Here is a 21,798-nt window from a genome sequence, read left to right as displayed (position 1 = left end):
ACCCAGAGTTCTGTTAAACACACCCGGCCTTTAAAATCAGTCTCAACCTAACCTAAACACTGTTGTTTTAGGTCTGTTTACTATTAGAAATCATATTTAATTCAGTTTGCTTGCTTGGCTGATGCTCGGCTGGAGCCCACTAAGTTGCATTTGATTACTATTCAGCGCTTTGGCAGTACACCTCGGGGCGTGCATCGTGTGGCCCACCGTCCTCCCACTTTAAACTCCAGTAAGCTGCCTGGAGTTTGTGGTGTCTTTGGCGCATCTAATTATGCTCTCAACTGCATAAGACATAGTCAGGCCACCTCGCTGTTGTCATGCTTTCCCATGTATGTGTGACTTTGAGTTCTCGTGCCTTTTCTCAGTCCGAGTTTTTATGGTCATGTTGTTTGTGACACAAACATAATCACATTGCGTTGTTTGCCAGAAAAGGATAATTGCTGATTTTGTATTTGACCTTTTGTATGATGTTTTGAGTCTGGGAGCACGGGAGATATTTTGTTCCCGGAGTAGCCCAAGTCTCATGAGAGTAAATGCACTTATTACAAGTGCACCGGGTCAAAGCTCCACAATTACCGTGTTTCTGTGAGAATGTGGTTTTTATCTTTTGTGCAACCTGCGCAGCCCCCGTCTGAGGTCATGACAAGAACCAACCACACCCTAACACTTCTGGATGTCTCTACGTTTACACTGAACTCGAAAGCAAAAAAAAGCATATTCCTAGTTTGGTCTTGACTGACCTGTCCATCGTGAGCATCTCCCAGTTTTCCTTTTCTTCCACAAACAATTACCTGACTCGGCAGTTCTCTACAGAGCCTTTTTAGCATCATTCAGCTCATTGCTTTGGTTTTATGTCCTACAGCTGTATGGTTTTGGTTTAGCCCACAACTTTCATCAGTTTCAGCCACAGCAGGCAGCTGTTTTCAGAAAAAAAGCTTTCATAACCTCACCGTACTTTACCAGCGGATCTACCTACTACTTATATTTGTTGTCAACAAACACTTATTGTAAGTAAATACCCATACGGGTGTCAAAAATATACGTAATCTACTTTTGTATCTCAAGAATATACTGAAATCCATATATCTTTAAGTCTGGTGATGAGTCTGGATTTATTAAAACAATAGAAAGAAAAAAGAAAAGAAAAAATATATATATATATATATATATATATATATATATTTTTTTTTCTTTTCTTTTCATTAGTCTTTTGCAGACATAAAACTTGGGATTTAACGTCTGACACTTAAGTAGAAAATAATCTTTAACATCCAAGCCTCAAACAAAATAGGAATTATGAATAATCCAACGTGACTCTTAACTCATTACGCGTGATATTACATAAGCTCTTTGTTGACTTGGTTGTTTAGCTCTTCTAACTATTCTGTCTTGGGACTTTGTGGCCTTTTTTTATATTCCAACTCTCCAATATAGCCCGTTAAGCTTAAGGACATTTCGAGGCTGCAGGCAGAAGCAATGTTTCCACATGACATTTGTTTCCATTTCAGAGTGTGTATGGTTGGCCTCCTCCACTCTTAACCCTTCTCAAGGTATAAAAATACCTGAGTGGTGATGGCTTTCGAGTAGAGGACAATGGACCAGCATTATGTAAGCTGCCAGAATTCAGTAGCCTCTTCAATCCCTCTTCGCCCTGAAGACAGGTGCTGTCTTAGCTGTGAGCACAGCCGCTGCTGACGGGACAAAGAGCGAGATGCAGATGGGCCTCCGTGGACTTGAATGCAGCTGTTGGCTCGGCCCGCGACACCGTCCGTGTTCCAGCGACTGTGCGCACATAACTTAGCACAGTCGTGCTAAAGTGCTGGACGCTGCCAAACCCCAGAGTGAAGTCTGTGCGGCCGCTCAAACTGTGTCGAACAGAGCGGGGAGGTAGACAACGTCCCGCATGCCGAAAGAGGAGGTGGATGGGTGACTTCTTAACCCGCGAGCTATTTCAGGCTGTAACACTGAGAGGCAACAGAGGCCCAGACATCAACCTACACCGCCGCCAAATCCCCATAGAGATCCACAAACAGAGCAGCTATCGGTGGTACACAGCTTCATCGAGGTCAGTCTCTGCATTGCCGAGCTGCGTGGGAGCACTGAGCGGTGTTCTGGTGAGTTTTCTCTCGGATCAAGTTTTAGAAGTTTGAATTCAGGCTGCACATGTTTTTGGGTGTAGTGGTCACCTGTTGACACGCTACCCTGCTGGCTTTAAAGTACACAGTTTGTCCTGGGTTGACCACTCGAGTGTGTTTCCTTAACGTCTAGGACTAAAAACCTTGCAGACGTGTTTCAGACTTGAAGGGAGAGAATAATAACAGGAAGTGGGAGGGAGTATTTCCGAGTGGCGGTAACACTTCATAAAAGCAATCTATTGTGTAAAATAACTCGTTAATGTTTTTTTTTTTTATTTCTTTCAGCAGAGAAAATATGTTGTGAGATGTGCAGGACATTTCTTGGATGTGGCACAGATTCATTTTATTTCACCACATTTGGCCCCCAAAAAATGTTGGAAGACAATAAATGAACCTGGAATTATTTCAAAATACGCTCAATTACTTTTTTTTAAACGTCACAGCATAGTGAGGACAATATTTCTATTCTGCGGGAGTGTTGCGTAATTGGCATGTTGTCACGGTTAAGAAAAAGTTGTCAATCAACGTCGCACGCATGAAGTCACAGCTCTTAATATGGTGGACCACAGTGGATAATGCGGCTATTATTAGCGCACTGTGCGGGTCGAGGAAATCCCCAGACTTTGAATTGGACTTCAATTTTAGCTGCTTGTGGCTTCGACTGTTCTTTTCCACGCAAGATATGCATGTGACTCCACAGTGATCCCTCATCCATGGGGACAAACAATTATATTTGTCACACTCACTCACACACTCCAGCCCCTCCTGAAGTTGGGTATTTCTTTAGCCCCAAGGCTCGTATAAGCTGATGTGGAATGCAGCGCTCGATTATTTGGCGATCGTGGAAAGCAACTTGTTTAGATCACAGGACTGTTCTTTGTTCCCTGCAAAAACACAATTAATCTGGCGGCTTTTATGACTTTAGGTGGGATTAATTGTGTAATGGTGTTGATTCCTCCATGACACGACAAGTTTTTTTTCTTCTTTTTTTTTCCATTGCCAAATACAATAAGAACCTGAAGCATGCCAGGGTGTATTTGAAGGACAAATTACCGTAAAGCTCTACAAATGCAAGCAGATATTTTAGGTGGACAACACAACTGATGGACGTATTTAAAAATGTCAGCACCCACAATAATATCAAAAGCCATGAGCAGTTAAAAATACTTATTAGGAAACATGTTGTTGCTTTCCCACTCATTTTATGCACACACATATTAACAAATTAATAAACATCCTGTGCAAATTTATAAACATGCAGTTCTAAAGTAGATGTGCACTTGCACTACGAACTTTATATATCCACAAATATCCTTTTGCTTTGCTCATTTTTTAGAAAATCTCTTATTTATTAATCACATTTGGGATGTTTAAAAGCTTCCTGCTGGCAAAGTTGCATGAGAAGTCAAGTTGCCCAATGTTCTTAAGAAAGCCAGTACACAATGACTCACTTCTAGTCTTCATTATTTGAATAGAGAGAGAGGTCAGTAATTTTCCTGCACGTAAACCAGGCTTTTGTGGCACTCCCTTTCATGTCACCCTATCATTTTTTATTTCAAAAACCTTTTCATTACCAGCTGGCCACCTATTGTCTGTGCGCCACAACATGAGTTTGATTCACGCTTGCCGACTGGAAAAAATTGAAATGGACCCTGTGAGAATAGATGCAGTATTTCCACAAGGGGAACACAACGTAACCATCATGTGCTTCAAGGACCAACCAACGATCAGCATGTTTTCGGCTATTATTGCTGCCAACCGACTGCTGATGCACTTTTTTTAAATGATATTTTGATTTGTTTTTAGCCATGCTACTATGATCCACCATGACATTTAGCAATAGCTAAATCAATCTGATTATCAGACTATGTATCCTAATGACTTTAGAGATCCTCTCACCTTTCCTCTCGCGTCCCTGTGACGTTGACGTTCTGCAATTTCAATAAAATTTAGTTTTAATAATTCCCATCAGCCTGTGAGAGTGCTGTGTGTGACGTGCTACCTAAATGTTAGTACGCTAACCGGCTAAACGAAGATGATGATCGTGATAAACCTCGTGCTTGTTATCCTTACCATTGTGAGCATGTTAACATGGTGGCGTTAGCATTTAGCTAATTTTGTCACCCCGACCGTGTCCGAGGTAAACCCATAGTGTGAAACCTCAACGCTAACATCCCTCTGCTAACACGCTGAACATGTTCACGTCTTAGTTTAGCAGGTTACATCATCACCATAGCGTGTGTATTACTAGACCGAGAGGGCTAAATCTGTGGTTCTCAACCTCTGGGTGGAGACCCCCAAAAAGGGTCTCATGTTAAATGTCGCTGAGCCAATTTACAGATGTGGAAAGCAGAAAAAAACATATTTCTGCTCCGCAGTGTTATGCTTAAGTTTTTCAAACTTTTCTCTTGAACTACTTACTATTAAAAAGTGGGGGGAATCTCTTTCTTCGAGTTGGTCACAACGGGTTGATGTTCGCAACCAGTACCAAGGAGTTTCAAGTTGCCACCGCTTGGTTTGGTTTTTACGGTCGACGAGACCAACGGGTGGGTTTAAAAAACACTCTTACAATCTGGACAGGTATTGATCATTTGGGTTAAATTTCCACCTTAAGGTTGAGGTCATTTGTGTGTGACAGACAGATCAATGTGTGTGTGTGTGCTCTGACTCAGCTTTGAATGGGTGCTGGAGTCACATGGCTACTTGTCAGCAGGCTGGAGGAGGAAACATAATCCCGAGGAGGAAGGCTGCCGCTATCAGTCCGTGCATGTTTGTCTGAGAGAGCTCTCAGCTTGTGGAGAGGCTTGACCGCACATGATCGGCTCGACATCTCTAACTCTCATTTCTTTTGTCTCCCTATCTCTCCCTTCTCCCTCTGTTTGTTTTTGCCCTGCACTCTGACCAGCCCCGGGTCTCTCTTCACAGCAGAGTTCAGAATTGCACTACAATGTCTGCGGTGGCCTCTCTGCAGTGAGCACACAAAGGTATGGTACAATTATGTACAATTTTGTATTTTTTCACCATTTGTCATGTTTTCAAGATGTCTTATTTGCCAGAATGTCACTTTGTAACTGATTGTTGTTGTTTTTTTTCTCTATTTGATATATTGTCTAACGAATTGTTTGTTTGGGTTAGTTTTCAATTAGGTGACCAGACTAAACTTTCACGAGATTATTCCTGTTAGTTTCAGTTACACAGCAGGAAAAAGAGCCTTACACAAGCCCCTCGAAGCCCACTTCGGACTTAACCGCACAAATGCTTTTCCACTCTTCTGAATCCTAAATTAGAGCCTTTAAAGGCCATGTTTTTGGGGAAGTGATGGCTCTGTTTTGTTAAACCACCTCCATTTGACTCATTGCTGTTTATCATGCGCATGTCTTTCTACATAAGATCCTGCACAGGCGATAATGCTGTTTGCTTCTCTGAATTCATCTTACAGCGTGTCATTGTGTCAGATAAACACACGAAGGCCACGATTTTATCTTTACGCCATTGGAGCTATCTCAATAACTTAATCAGGAAGAAGATGCCTTTATAGACTTACATCGTCAGCTAAAATTAAACAAATGAATCAGACACTGTCTGGGTTTCTCTAATGAAACCTTTCCTCCCTGTCATTGTCCTGCCTCTATAAGTACAGGACCGTGTGTTGGTTGAGGTTTGGACATTTGGATCAAGCTGCTATTTCTGGACGGACATTTCTTATTGGTAGTTTGTCTATTTCATTGAACTGTTCTTTAATTATGCCCTTTTTGATAATTTGTAGATGATCATATAGTCTGTGCTGGACGCGTGTGAAGCTGCGTGATTGAAGCCCGGCCGGCCGTATCATAGGCTTAACGCTCATGTGGCCTTGTGCTGTGAGTTTGAGTGTGGCTCATGACCTCTGTCCTGTCGTCTGACTGTCTCGCTCCTTTCCCTTAATGTCATTAACCGTTATGTCTATCTTTAAGCTTAAAGGTCACATTTCAGTAATCTATGCGGAAGAGAGAAAATTGACATTTTTGAAAAACAAATCTTGGCCATTTTTAAGGGCAGTCGATATTGTGAGTCGTTACTTCTCTCGGCTCCAATTCTCCTCTCCGACTACATGAGTGCCTCCGATTTATGTGTCATTGTTCTGTCTTTAAGAAAAACCCAACAGGGTATCCAAAAAACACATGAAACCTCTCAAATTTGAAAGAAAGGCATTGTGTTCAGAGTGCCAACTCCCTTTTTATTCTCCTTTTCCATAAAAGGGTGCGCCGTTTATTCCAAATAAAAGGAGGAAAATGAAATTTACAACATACCAAGCAGACTTTGTCAGGTATACTATATTTGCACTCTACAGGAAAGATGAGTCACCGTGTCATAGATCTTAATACTGATAAAGAACAAACAAACGTGTGGTCTTGAGTTATCACCTTCCTATAAAGATGTGACGCAAATGTCTACATTTTGGTGATTAAGTTTCCGACATGTTATTTCCCCAGAATCATAAATAGCTGGATTACTCAAAATCAGCTGTCGAGTCACTCCGAATGTAAATGGGATGTATGTTGACTTGAATACAGAGAGGCTTTTAAGTCTCAAGGGTATCCTTTAAAGGAGAGTGTTTGGCTGCTAGTTTTTCCCTCTGTGGTATTTTAAAATGTGTGACATCTAAAGCTCACAGGTCTGACCCGTCTGCGCTTTAAACAGGACTACAGTGCAAATGGTTTTCACTTTCTGTAGCTGACGGTTTCTCTCGGTCAAAGGTAGCGTCTTCACATATAACCTGCTTATATACTCTACTCTCTGTAGGTTGTACAGTGACAAGTTGAGTTAACCTGTGATGTCACAGGGTAGACATTTAGTTTTAACTGTTATTATCTTTGGATTATAGGTCCAGTCCAAGCATGCATGTGGTTTTACAGTAAACTCTTTCTAAAGTCTAACATTATGAATGCTCGAAAGAAATTCAAAGTTCCCTGTTTCTATTTTTTTTTTTTTTTTAAATACGTTTTACAGCTCCTCCTCACCTTCCTGTTTTCATACTTACTTCCTCCCAGTAGGATAGTTTTCCCAAAGCCCTGCATGCACACATTTTAGGCTGTGAGTAAATCTTAAACGGAAAAGTGGGTGTGCGGGCGTCTTATTTTAGGAAAAGTCTGACTGTGAGGCACTGGGCTTCTGGTCCACTTTAAGAAGATGATGAAGTTCTTCCTAGAGAAACACCGAGCGTCTTGTTCTCACTTCCTCTGACACTGTCAGCATTCATCCATGTCCTTTTGGTCATTTGGGTCATTGCGTAACAACAAGTTCCTTTTTATTCGGTGCCTCTGACTGATTGTGCTCCATTGCAGACAAGAATGTTTAGCTCATTGAAGACGATGCTGAAATCTGCTGGCTCACCAAGACAATTGGCATTATTGTGTTCTCCTCTGGTCATTATTGTGTTCTGTATTATTACAGCCATGCCCTGAGGTAGATAAGCTGGTTCCCATGCTTTTTGCTCTGTATCCCAGGGTTCTGTAACTTTATCCCTGTGTAGCCGTCCTGCCTCTTCCACAGGGGTGGGGTCTAGGTTTACTGAGAAAGTAATCTTCAAACACGCCCAGACTAACTCCTTTATTGCCTCTGCTACAGGTATTGGATTGTCTTCAACCAGTTAAAGTTGCTGTTCTGAATAGAAGAGCTGCTGGTTTGTAATCAACAATTAGCGCAGTGAATGACCTTTTTGGCAGAGCAAAAGAAGAGCGTTGCCAAAACCGTGTGCTGTCTGCCGGGTGTCTCAGTTTCAGGCCTCTTTGGAGGATGATGTCTTCTTTTGTCCGCACTGCATTTAATCCCTTATCATCGATTTGGGTTTTAGTGAAATAAACCGCTCAGAAAAATCCCTCCCTGTCAACAAGGTCATTGATATGATTGTCGTCGGGCAGCAGAAAGGCTTATCGTTCCTTTGATAGCGGCTGTCAGAGAGCCAGAACATGATTTCTTGCTGTGACACTGTAAAGTGAACCAAAAGAGGGCCCTCCTGTGCTTTTAGACGGAAGGAAAACCACTGGTGAGGAGGAGATTCCTGTAAAGTGTGATATGCTCCGGACCGCCTGGGTATCTAGTATATTTAACGTCTGTGACGCAAAGGGTTTTGTTGTTTGCTTCAATTCATTTAGATACGTCATGTTTAGTAATGCATCCTCAGTGTCATTTGAGGTCATGCACTATACACCTGTCGATATAATAAAGCTACAGTGTTGCAAAGATCAAGAACTAGGGCTACAAGTAACTATCTTCTTGATCGATCCATTATTTCTTGTTCGCCCCTTTAAAATAGTAAGTTTCCCTAAAAGCCAAGGTGACTTCTTCAAATTCTGAAAGCCAAAATAGTTAGTTTATAATCCTAGAGAACAAAGAAAATGATGAGCAATGAGCCACTTTCATGACAATATATGCTTTATCAAGATCTATATTGCTTCCATTGGTTGCTACATTGCAGCATATTGCTTCCAAAATTCTTTGTCGTCTTTTCGTGCATCTCCGTTTACAAAATCCCTTTCCTCTCGGGCCGACTGAAATCGCGCTTGGATTCCTGCGGTTGTGTGTCGTGCGTCGGCTTCTCGAGAGCGGTGAGGGTGGAGGTTAGCCGAGGCACGTGCCGCCGCTTATCAACAGGTCCTCTGCACGGTAGCGCTGTTATCTGGCTCTTATCTGGCTCTAATGGTTAATAACCTTGAATGGCGACGAGGAAATACTACAAGGTTTGAAATCATAGAAAAGAAAGAAGACGTGTGTGTCGGTGTGTGCACTTCTTCTGTTGCCAGCGTGCCTCATGAGTGGCGTTGTGTTTGCGATTCATCATGAAAACGCCATTCAGTTTAGGCCATCTGTGTTTATGCAGCGGGTCTGGGGACTCAAAGGTACTCGAGTGTCTTCCAGGAAATCCTGAAACCGTTGATTACTCCTTATTGTGGTCCCCCAGTGGAGCATGTTGCTTTGCCGTTTGTATTTTGCTGGCTATGCATTTTAACACAGGCAAAAAAGAGTCAGCACTTTATGAGGTTAAAGTGCAAGTTAACTGTGTCATTTGTGAGTATGTTGGCATGCTCATGTGAGCATGGAGCTTAGAGCAATGATGTGTCTGTAAGGCCTTACAGAGCTGCCAGCATGGATGTTTTTCCGTTTTAGTAGAGAAAGAAACATGATCTCAAAACGTCTGCATATTTTAATATTTGGTTGCAAATGTTTTGCAGGCAGTTACTGATGTCTGTGACCTCTAGATATTAGCAAACGCATACTCATTTGGTTATCCCCGTAGGTTAGGTCCCTTCTTTTTCCTCATAAAATAGTTTTTTTGTGTGGATTTATATCATATTCTTGCTGCTAAGTCCTAAAATTGGAGGACAAAGTATTATAAAAGGTTCAAGAGCCAAAACAATTAAAAACACTTATTGATTCCTGGCCCGCAGCTTTACCCCACGTTGTGAAATCTCCACCTTAACGTGTCCTAACCCCGGATCTGTATCTGTCTCCAGGTTATGCTGCCCAAAAGCTGTCTGAGTCCCAGTGAGAAAGAGAAGGGCTAAAGCCGCACCGATCCAGACCAGCTTTCCAGAGCCTCTCCAGCAGCGACTCCACTCTGGAGCCATGAGCAATCCCAGCTCTCCCCACCAGATTACAGATGCCAGGTCATCGGTTATTCACAGCGTAAGTCCACACCGCCGCACGCAGGCCAGCCTCCATCCGCCCTGTCGGCTCAGGCTTCACATGATAAAACGCATCAGTGGGGGATTAATTAATGGATTACTTCCCGTTTGTTTGTGTGAATGGTTCCTATCTGCATATGACATGATAAATGCGGCCTGAGAAAGCCTACACGTGAGGCAGAGTGTGTGTCACACCAGGTGAAATCCTCCTCAGGGAGGAGATTAAACTCACAATTAGAAGTTTATTGTCTTTTCATGCATGAGTCTGTAGATATTTAGCTTTTAATTTTCGATTTTTCGATTTACGCTGCATCAGCTCCCTCAGTCCTCTCTGGCATCGGTATGTGTATTTTGGACAGTGCTGTTCCCTCCAGAGCTATGTGTGTACACATCTAGTCACATCCTAAAGCCAATTCCCTGGAAACTTTCAGTACTTCTGACTGCAAAAATAAAACCGTTAAGAATAGTTTAAAAAAACACCTTTAGATCTGCACAGAGAGCTGCTCCTGTTGAGTTTCCCTTTTCACCACAACACTGAAGAATGAAACGGTTTCCTTCCTCCTTTCTTAAAGTCGATGGGTTGCCAGTGTTGGAAACTAAAATAATATTGGCTTCTAATGAAAAACGTAATTGCATGGCTGCTGGTGGGATTGACGTGAGAGAAATGCTGCCTGGAGGGCATGCCGGTCGGCAGCCAAAGAAAACTGCATTCCCCAGCTTGAGAGGTTCAACAAATTCATTTTAGGATGATTTAGATGCTGCAGTAGAAAATATCACAAGCTTAACCGACCCCCCCCCCCACCATGAAAAGCCTCACATCGTTAGATATGATCAGTTTGTGATGGTTGCTGCGTTCAAGGAATGATGTCCGATTGCTTTTCCTTTTTTACGGATTTACCAACTTTTCTCATGTTCTTTTAAATAAGTTAAGGATTTCTAAATTTCCCCTAAACGCCCCTCAACATCCAAAGAGAGTTTACTATTTTTCACTCTTAACAAATCGGGCTACTTCTGCCCAACTTCTGATGAGGTTTAGCTTTTTATTTTAGCTGCAGAGAGCTAATTTCTGATTTGAAGAATCCAGATTCTTGGTCAAACTTTCCTGTATACGTGCTCATGGTGGTCCTTCAGCAGCGGCACAGCTGCTTTGTTCTTCATTGCAATACAAATGTAGGAAATGCTTACTTTGCATTTTTTTTGCCAGCGTGCTGCCAGTTGCTTCCTTTTTCCAGTGTTGCGCAACTCTGTGATCACCATGCTGACAACCAGTGCATCCACCTGTAGGACATGCACATCATAAGCGCTGTACAGGTTTGAAAGCCAACCCCACCAGTCCAAAGAATGCAGAGTATTTTGGAGGTTGGCTATACGACACTTAGCTACTGATCCATGAAAGAGGTGCAGAGAGACAGAGGGGCCGTAGGTTTAACTCCTCGTACTTTTGTGGTTTCACTACTACACATTTTGGATGATTTATTCATTCCATTTATTTCCATAGAGTTTCATGTTATTAAAACAGTTGGAAACACATTATTTAGTTATTTTACAACTAATTAATTACAACAGAAAGAAGTGAAGTGTTCAAGTATCTCTTCCTTCATAGTACTAACATAAATTATCTACCATAAATGGTCTGTCAATACTTTCAACAGCCTCTTAAGGCCCGGCCACACACATTTAAAACCCATTAATTCCATATGATGCCATTATCTGGTCTCTATGCATTTTCTTAAATTGAATAATAGATGATCAACCTTGAAAGTACTTTGACAGTTTGGCTTCACACACTGAAATACAAATCTGCCTTAATGTAGTTTGTGCAAACTTAGTTTAACAAGGAAGTTCCCTTCTGTGATTTTCATCATCAGCTGATCTTATCACAAACAATCATTTCTTGTCTTTAAACATAACTAACAGCATTTTGAATTCAACTAAATCCTGGTGTTTTCTTACCCTTGAATCCACCTCATTTATTTTCTCTTATCTCTTTCGGTTGTTTATATAAAGGATTTACAAAAGCTGTAGATGTGTTTCACTCTACCGCCTGCAAAGTAACTGAAATATGATAAAGTAGGTGTGAAGTACAACGTTTGAAGTTCTTTATAATCCAACATGTACTTTGCTTTGTTCAGAAAGTTGGATACTTTTGTCTTTGTTTCAACTGTGTGGGGTTAAGATAATCTTCCCTTTAGCTGTATACATTGCACACAACATTGTCTTCAAACGGGAGAAGACCCGATATTAACTTTGGCCACATCGATCTCTGGCAGAATGTGTTGATTGACGTCCTTTAATTAAGAAATTCTGTCAAGCCTGTTCCGAATTAATGAATGAATTTCCTTTGCCACGTGGCTATATTTAGACTCGCCAGCAGCCTGAAGACCAAGAAGCTCCCTCGAGATAAAAACGGTTTGCTGTATGACAGCACCTTTTTTTATTGGTTGGTCTTCTGGCTTCAACTCCACTAAGTTAATTATTATCTCCTCAACAATGTGGGTTTGTGTGTGTGTGTGTGTTCAGGGAGAGTTCAGACAATCCCGTTTGGATATTTAAGGGCTAAACGGGAAAGTGAGTAATGTCTTTCCGTTGGTCACATGACGACGGCTAACTGAAATGGGAGGCAAGGTTGCCTTCCATAAAAGTGGCGGACATATCTCGCTTTTGTCTTTTGACATTGTAAAAGCAAATAGAGCTATCTTCTCGTGCTCCAGGCTGCAGCAACACACCTGTGTGTAACTTGATGGACTATCTGTATTCTTTAAAGGTGAGTTTGTTTTGTCAAAGCGGTTTGTTAATGGAGGACTCGGCGTCACGTGGCTTCTTTTCCGTTTGTGATATTTCTGTCTTTTTCTTATCATTCCCAGTCAGTCATTACACATTAACCTACATTTGGTAAATAGAGATTTTCTAAGCCTAAATGTATACTGACTTTCTTCTTCTGACTTTGCTTCTTAAGGTAAAGTTAACCTCCAAAACGAACTCTGCAGCTGGTTAATGTTCATAGTTCTCGGGGGTTTGAGATGTACTTTTTACTTCGTCAACAGCTCATTGACTTTCCTCAGGAATTAGAAATCCAAGGTAATAGTTGCAGCCTAATGTCATCTTAATGCGTCACTAGTTACAGATTGTCCCCCCTCTGGTGATGTCAGGTGGATTATGAATTGTTCCTTTAAAGGTGAGCAGCACTGTAAGCGTTTCAGCTGTTTTTTCTTTAATAAGAAATATTAAGAAACCTGCTGTGCTGCTAGGTCAGTTTAAAACAGTTTGCAAAGGTTTGTCTTTGTTTGCTTTGCACAGAAACTGAAGCTGCTAAGGGCTCAGTGTCTTTCTTCAGGGCATTTCATCCCTGCAAACAATCCATTGAATGAAAAGCGTCTAGATTATTGGATGTCAACTATTCCTTTCTTACCGAGCGCTAGATTAGAAGATTAATATCTAACTTCTGTCTTTTGGTAACTACAAAGCCAGAACCAAACGACAGCTTTCTTAGCTTAGCATACACTAGAAACAGAGAATCATCCTCTAAAGCTCATGAACTGATGTTGACTTTGTTTACTATGTGCAAACAAGTGTAAAAACACCAGATTGCACATTAGCTGGGGTTATGTGCTATACCTTTTTTTTTTTTTTTTTTTGTTTCAGTGATGACGAGGTGTCAAACTATGAGGCTATTGTTTAATATATGTGAGAAATGTGCTTATTTGTTTTCTCGTTGGGAGCAGGGTGAGAAGTTTTATATCACTACCATGTCTCTCCATTAAAGCTGCAATTAGCAGCCACTTAGCTTAGCATTGATGGCACGGTCTAAACAAACTACATATACGTTGTTAGTGCGCTTTACAGGTGCCGGTGGGCAGATCTACTTTCTCTTTTGTCCGGTTAATCATGTTGTGACACCCCAACAAGCATCTGGACAACGACATTCACCAAAACCTGCAGTCATCTCGTCATATCTTCAAGCTGTAAATAATGGTGAGCTTTGACATTGAAATGCAACAGTGTCAGTGAGCCATCATATAGAAGGATCAGCTCAGTCGTTTGCACCTCGTCCTCCCTATCGTGTTTTATTACCTCAGTGACCTCCTATGACGTGCAGCTGGCAGCCTCGTTGGGCTTAGACATCTTCAACCGAGATAAAACCGAGGTGGGAGACCACAATCTCAGTAAAATGATCTTTGTGTGTTTAGCTACTGGAAACTCTGTTGCATAATAGGAAATAATAAACCAGAAACCCAATTTTCAACGCAAATATAATCCGTCACTCGATAGGAAGCAAAAACAAAGGCATCGGAGACTTATTTTCCAGTCTCTGACCGATTGGAGGATCTCTTGATTAAATTGACCGAGGTTATGACGTAAACGTTTATATTAGATTTTAAGCAGCGCAAACATGCCTTTTTTTAATTCATGTTGTAATCGGGAAGTTGTGTAAATCTGTGATTGCGTAACACAACAATTCGCAGTTGGCCGAGGACGAAACTGGGTTACAACTCAGACGCGTCAATTGAATAATCGGCGACTCGAAGCACACCGTGCACCCGGGTCTCCTCGCAGACTCGTTTTGAGATATGCAGGAATGCAGTGACTCATCAGCCACATGATCGCAACGACATCCGCTGCCTCTCTCCCCCTTCACCCTGCAAATGCTGACTGTGTGGGATTTGAGCCTACTTCAAGACGCAGATAATCTCTTCTGCAGCCTCCGCACACGGTCGAGTGTCCGCCTCATTATGCAACACAGCCACTGCACACGCACACTACTTTTCAAAACTATCTTGCTTCACGATTAACTATTTGACATTCATTTCCGTCACCACTAAGCTAAGATAAATTACAGCTGAAAGATAAGAACATTATCTTATTTTTGTTTTCCCCCTTTTGTACCACATTTCATAGCAATCCATTAAATAGTTTGGTACAGATATTCATGCAGAACTGTAACAACTTTGGAGATCTTTTAACCTTCTAGTGTATCACAGGGTCAAAATCGTAATTTATTTTAGCCCTTCATTCCCATTAGCCTCAGCTGTACTTGGTACTCCGTGCTAATGAGCAAATGCTAGCTCTTGTTCGGTCAATTCCTATCATGAACATCAATTCTAAATATTTTTGCCTTATCGGGATCTTATTGATTGCTAAAACAAAGTTTGGTGTTATCAATATTTATGAAAATAAAAAGTACTTTACGACTAAAATTGAACTGAGTAAAGATGTAGGATTTACTTTGAAGAAAATCACCAAGCAAGAGTCGTGTAGAGACTTTTTTCTTTCTGGCGTATGCAACATTTTAATCCCAATTCATTTCAGCCTGTCGCTTAACATGTCTTCTGTCAATATTAGCCATCAAAAAATGGATAGATGTTGTAGTTCCTATGCATTTACATTGTCCTTTTGAGCAGCTTGGTCAATATTTAGGCTTCGTGTGTCAAAGTTAAGACGTGGAGATGAATGTCAACGCCAGGTTTTGTTCCTGGCTGTTCAAACACGGCTTGTCCTTTCAGGCCAGCGTTTGTCCTCAAAGCGAGAACGAGAGTCTTGTTTATTCTGCCCCGGTACAATGGGCAGACTTGGTGAAGGTGGCAGGTTGGCCGATAGGGCTCTGATTAGGGCATCACGAGGCTTTGATAAGCTGAAGGGAGAGGGATGGCTCCTGCCAGCAGCTCTTAACAGATGTCTCGAGGGTCAGTGCTCCAGTTGTGTCATGTTGGAGGGCAGCGACACTTGTTGCCACCAACACGTAGATTGTAATTAAGCTCACGTTGCCATGAGCGAGGTAAGTCCCTTAAACTCTTCGTCAAAGTCTTCTTCAATGTCTGGTTTTGTTTTTTTCTTCGACTCCCCATCGGCTTGTTTTCGCACATGGTTTTCGGTCGTGGAACATTCTCTCACCTCTTCGAGAATCCCTCGCACATCGCTCCTAACCTCTGGGGATTCATTGTGAAACCATGATATGAATGAGAGCTCTGTGAAAATAAACCGCTGGATAGTGTAGCGGCGCACATCTGGATTCTGAGCGCTCGTCTAATTGAATATCGCAAGAGTTGAGAGAGTGACGCAGACGCGGGGTGATATTTTCATTTATTTACAATTTCTAATGGAACTGTTGCAAAAATTGTTGACTCTTGTGAACTTAATCAAGCTACTCCACCATATTGTGTGTGTGTGTGTGTGTGTGTGTGTGTGTGTGTATATATATATATATATATATATATATATATATATATATATATATATATATATATATATATATATATATATATATATATATATATATATGTGTGTGTGTGTATATATATATATATATATATATATATATATATATATATATATATATATATATATATATATATATATATATATATATATATATATATATATATATATATTAGACCCTTAAAAAGCCGTTCTTCTACTTAAAGCGCCAGTGTTTGGTGCTTTTAAAGAGCCGAGTTGTCTTTGGCAGTTTGTTCTGGAGGTCGTTGAGGTGGAACGTATAGTTTTTTTTTTCTGTTGATCCCTCAGGTAAAACAAAAAAAAAAAAAGCTATAAGAAGAATTGAGACTTGGGTCAATATTGAATGTGTGCTTAACAGGCTGAGCTGTCCTTTTCTTACCCGTAAGTCTCAGCTTGTCGACAGCTCCGTGCAGGGCTTTATGCGTCTGTCACCTGTGTGTGGCATGAATAAAAAAGGTCAGAGTGAAAAATCTGCACGTCAATGCGGATCATGGGAATCAGTTCTTCACACTTTCTGTGCACATGCCGCGATTCATGACCATCTGTCGAGCTGTAAGCGAGATGGATTCACGACCACATCCTGAGGGTCCTGTTCACATTTTCTGCTCTTGATGGGTTTGACACACTAAATGTGATGAAAGTGGAACAAAGAAAGTAGCAACGCTGCTTCACATCATGCGGATAAGTTGCTACTTGTTCTTGTTTTGTATGTGATGATTTAAGATATTATACTATGTCCAGCTTTATTTTGGTGTCTTGGCACTTTAAATATATATATATATATATATATATATATATATATATATATATATATATATATATATATATATATATATATATATATATATATACACAAAAGTAAATTCTGCAGAAAAATGGCCCCTGAAAAATGTCTAATGTGTTTTTTTAATAAGCAACGAGCAATTAAAGCTGTCAGATAAATGTTGTGAATTAATAAGTACAGTATTTCCCTTTGAAATGTTGTAGAATGTTAAGTACCATGAAATGGAAATACTCAAGTACATTTTTTAGGTACTTTCTGCCAGTGTCATTGTGTTATATCTGACGCTCTTGTAGCCGTCTGCTGAGCATAATAGTGAAGCTCTGACACAAATGTAAGCAGGAGCTGCAGGTGGAAGAGTCTCGGATGACTTGTGGCCCCTGAGTTTTGCCTCACAGGGGGAAGGGGTTTCGCCGCAGGATCTGAGGCACCTGCGCAGTCCTCATGGCAACAATTACACTCCGCCGCCAGGCGGCTACGGCACGATCCCGTCAGCCAAAGCGGATCCACTCGCCGCGTCGCTGCAGCCGATCCTTTTCACAACATCCCACCGGCAGAGCAGGGCGCAGCAGGGCACGGCTTCCTGCTGCGAGAAAACAGATCTCTTATCACCCACATGATCCCTGTCACACGTGGAAAAAGGAGCAACTGATTAAAGCACATGGCTAGTGTTTCCCATTGCAGGCCAAATATTCAGAAGGGTATATATGCATGAAAGGACTCGTCATATGATGCCCTGACTGCGGATGAATTTGCAGAACCAGAGCTCCCTCTGGTGGCGGTCTCGGTGAAAGGCAGCGTGCTCCGTCTCAAAGCCATGCCACTCGTTCTGTGTGTGTGTGAGTGTGAGAAAAGCCTCCGGTGGAGACTTTGTTTACTACTTAAACAAGGATAATTTGAAAAAGAAATTGCTTATATGAAGAAAAACAATTAACTTATTGTGGAAAGAAGCAGATGAACTACTTTGTTTAATAATATTGAGAGTAGCTTCTAATTTATTGGATTATTTTACAAATTAAGGGTTTTATTATGCATTTGTCTGCATTTATTTATATAGTTATTTCATCATGGCTGACACATTTATTGAACACTTTGGATCTCTGAAATTCTGATCAATTGAATTTAATGTATTTGTTAATTTGTTGTGTTGCAGCCAGAGGCGTCTGCTGCCTCAGCACCACACGGGCCTAAGCACCCTGAAGAGGAGGATGAAGGGGACCTGAACAAAGCCCTCGGGGTCCAGCGCTTTCAGCAGATCCTCAGCCCCGCTGCCGCCGTACCTGATGAGCAGCACCACAACTACCACGAGGAGGACATTGAATGTGAGGTCGCCGGCCAGCGAGCCAAAGAAATAAAAAAAGTACATAGAAACGTTTGATATATGCTTTATACGTGCTTTACCTTCTGCCCAGACCACCGTCACTCCTCTCACCACATCCACCGACCGCTGTCCAAACTGCCCTCCGAGGGACGCCGGAAGAAGAGCAGCAAGAAAAGGAGGAAGGACAAAGATCACAAGAGCAGCCATGTCCCCAGCAGCGGCCCCATAGAGGAGGGAGAGGATGAAGAGGAAGACGAGGACGAGGGGACGGAGACGTCTGCTCCATCCGAGTCGGAGAGAGGGAAAGACGTGGAGGTAACGTTCGCCTTCATGTCAATCTTTAAGTTAACTTATAAGTGAGTGAAAATGCACTGACAGAGAATAACTTCGGCATTTACACATTATTTATTTTGCTTAAAATCGACTCTTTTGACACTGCAAAACCCCCAAAATGTCTAGTTTACTGCATTATAAAAAATAAAGAAATGGCTGCAAATCCTCTTTGTGAAGCTGAAACCATCAACATTTAGCATTTTGACTTAAAAAATAAAAAACAATCAGGAATCAAAATAGTTTCTGACGATCTGCGAATCGCTTCAACTCTCTCAAAAACACACATTTTTAGCAAGAATACTTCATACTTCATACTTCATACATAATCTAAGCGTTATGGCAAACATGAAGAGGAAAGGAGGCAAAGTATTTAATTGTTTCAATGTATTCTGTTTAATTATAGAGTACTGGTCAAAAATCTAGCTGATCAAATATGTGATAAAAGATCTTAACTGCATAATGTGCTGTACTATTTATTCAACACACCATAATAATCATTATTTGATGTTGATAGGGCTTTAAAACTTATTTTTTAATACCTTATTCGAGGTATTCTACTTTCCAATTTAAAAACGGTTCATGAATTTGTGATTGGGGGTCACAGCGACCTTTAATGTCCGATATGACATCGAGACGCGAGTGAACAAGCGTTCAGGAATGTGCTGCGCTACACTTTGGCCGGAGTCCGTGCTCTGATGCACAACCTGTTGTAGCGTTAACAAATGTTCCTCTATGAATATTTCAGTATCGTCTTAATCATTCATCAGTGGGTTTCATGTGTGGTTGTTATGATGCTTCACAAAATGAGACTATAGATGTAACTCTGCACTGCTGCGTAACGTGTAATGGATGATGGAGAGCAGTCGTTTTATTTTAATTGAACAGTTTTAGTTTTGTGTTTGGCCTCAGTGTCAGTGGACTGACTTCATGTCCTTTAGTTTTCCCAGTTTTCCCATCGCATATCTTTTCTTATGTTCACTCATTGTTTGCTTATTGAATATAAATTGTCTCTTATTTGAAGAAGTATATAATTATTTCTTTAATTCATTACAACTCTTCAAGTCTCACCCTTGGACTAATGTGCACATGGCGTTTTGATTTCTCTGCTGTTTTATAACCTGAAGTTCCTGGTAAAGGTTTTGGGTTAGTGGTCTGTTTTTTACAGTAACCAGTGCTCTGTACATCCTCCACAGTTCTTTGTTTCGGACGAAGACCATGTGGACAAACGGGCCAAAGAGAGCCTGCACTCGGGCCGAGAGCTGGACATCGTGCCGCAGTCTGCGGCGGGAGCGGGCGCCGAAGAAGAAACCTCCTCAGAGTGAGTCAAGTCGAGTTCTCGGACTGAAAGAAAGGGGTCCTGGGAGACTTTACCTGCTGTGACGATCGCATGTTTTTACCGTGTCGCTGAAAAAAAAAGTTCCCACGGACGTTCTGATTGGGCGAAACGGCTCAGGCGCATTGTCGATTGGTCGGTGAGGTACACGCCGTACGTTACCACGTCTCAGGCATCCAGTGGGCCTGCTGGGCTCGATCTCGATGTAATCCCCTCGCTGGAGACCCATAAATCACCTGTCGCTATTGCCACGCAACACACCTCAGCAGCCCGACGCTCCATCGACGACATTTACTGTTCCTCTTCACGAGGGTCTGATCTTGGCTCGGGGTGAAAAACAGCGTTCGTACACCTTTTTTTTGCTTTTTGCTTGTTCTCAGTCCGTTGGAGAGCAGCCTAAGAACAGTGGATTTGTTTTATAAAACATCCTGATAAACGGAGGAAATAATTAAGGGAAAAAAGTTTCTTTTGAAATGCTGTCGGCAGCTGACATTTAAAGCACGGTGAGTTCATTGTGTTTCTTTCAAAAGTGCTTTGAAGGATTACTGACCGAGCATTGTTTTCTTCACTTTTTTACTTAATTGTGTGTGCTTTTTGTGTGTGTTTTTTGAGCTGCATTAGTGGGGTCTAATGAGTCATTCAAATGATGATGACTAAAGTGTGGAAATATTATTGATGTAACAACCAAATCGCCGAGTATTGACTATAAAAGGAGAGCAGTGGAGGAGAAATATTTATGCTTTAGTGGCAGGACGTTTCCAGCCTTACATGTCAAACTTTTCTTTCTCAACTAAAGAATATAACATAACAGCGTGTCATTTTCTGATCAACAACTTTATGTTTTTCTGTCATTTTTTTTATCTAGTAAACCGGTCTCATCCGACGCCGCCAGCCCTTCTCCCCCGTCGGGTCCATCTGAACACGTACCGCTGGCCCGGGTGTCCTCCACCAGCCGCGGCTACGACCTGCAGGAGCGCAGACGCACAGGCAACATGACGGGGGCCGAGCAGGCCAAGTACCAGCGCATCCCGACCGACGAGAGCGAGGCGCAGACGCTGGCCTCCGCCGACCTGGACGGCATCAAGAGTGAGTACAGAGGGATTCTCCCGCGGCAGATTTCATGTTCCTCACTTGCTTTGAGGACTTAAGTTCACCAGGTGGGGAATAAGGACGCAAATAGATTATGTAAATTAAGTGTATTTTGGTTTTAAATAGGTGCGTTCCTTCATTCATGAGAAGGACATTTTAAAGAATACAGTCGGTCACTTCCATATGAAACACACGTCAGTGTATGTCTGTGCTTATTGTTGATACGTTTTCTTAGGCTTTAATCCTAATTTTTATCTTAACAATTGATCATATGACTACTTGTACCTGTAAGGAGGAACACGCAGAGTACTCACCTCTATCATAAATTCTGCAGTGAAGTCAATAAAGACATAACAACAGAAAGTCGGCCGTGTTTTCGGGTTCTCCGTCCGTACTGTCTGTTCTCAGGAACACCTCGAGGGAATTTATTCAAATTTGGCTTAAGCTTGTGGTGCTCAAAGGTCACGGTGACCTCGCAACAAAAACTTGATCTAATGGTGGCAATCCAACACACAAATGTCTCGCAGGGCAAAACGACAAAGCGGAGACATTTTTCACAGACATGGAGTCGGCAAGTCGATGCTCGGATTCCTCCAGAAGCATCGGGGCGAGGGCGGGGGGCCTCCTCCTCCTCCGGTGCCTTCTACATTGCTTATCCCCCCCCCCGCTGCCCTGTGACGTTCCCAGCCACTGGCCCCAGCGTGGGGTCGCGTTCAAGGGCCAGAGAGATTTACGTAAGGCAGCCGACCCCTGAGGAGAGCGCGGCAGTTTATCAGAGAGCGTGGCGGACAGGCTCACATTATTAAATTAGCCGTTCCCGCTGTCAGCTGAGGCTCTTGGACTCGGGCCCAAGCCAACATGGCGGCTAATTGTCTCAGTTAACAATCTTCACTCATTAGCGGAGTGAA

At 41.9% G+C, this 21,798-nt stretch overlaps 1 protein-coding gene across 1 annotated transcript; it reads left to right on the top strand.

The window, feature by feature from the left end:
* Positions 1-2,039: 2,039 nt before the first annotated feature.
* Positions 2,040-20,887, top strand: LOC137791933 (anion exchange protein 2-like; the record flags this gene model as incomplete). The annotated part of the gene is made up of 7 exons (XM_068587150.1): positions 2,040-2,114; positions 5,041-5,119; positions 9,629-9,800; positions 17,968-18,136; positions 18,227-18,450; positions 19,662-19,786; positions 20,667-20,887. Coding segments are annotated over exons 3-7 (799 nt in total), but the record flags the coding sequence as incomplete, so codon positions are not given.
* Positions 20,888-21,798: the final 911 nt, after the last annotated feature.

Source organism: Clinocottus analis, unplaced genomic scaffold (assembly GCF_023055335.1).
Source record: "Clinocottus analis isolate CAN_PGR_092001 unplaced genomic scaffold, fCliAna1.0.p SCAF_203, whole genome shotgun sequence".
NCBI classification, from domain to species: Eukaryota; Metazoa; Chordata; class Actinopteri; order Perciformes; family Cottidae; genus Clinocottus; species Clinocottus analis.
The sequence above is the reverse complement of the archived record's forward strand: the minus strand, read 5'-3'. Positions and strand labels throughout refer to the sequence as shown.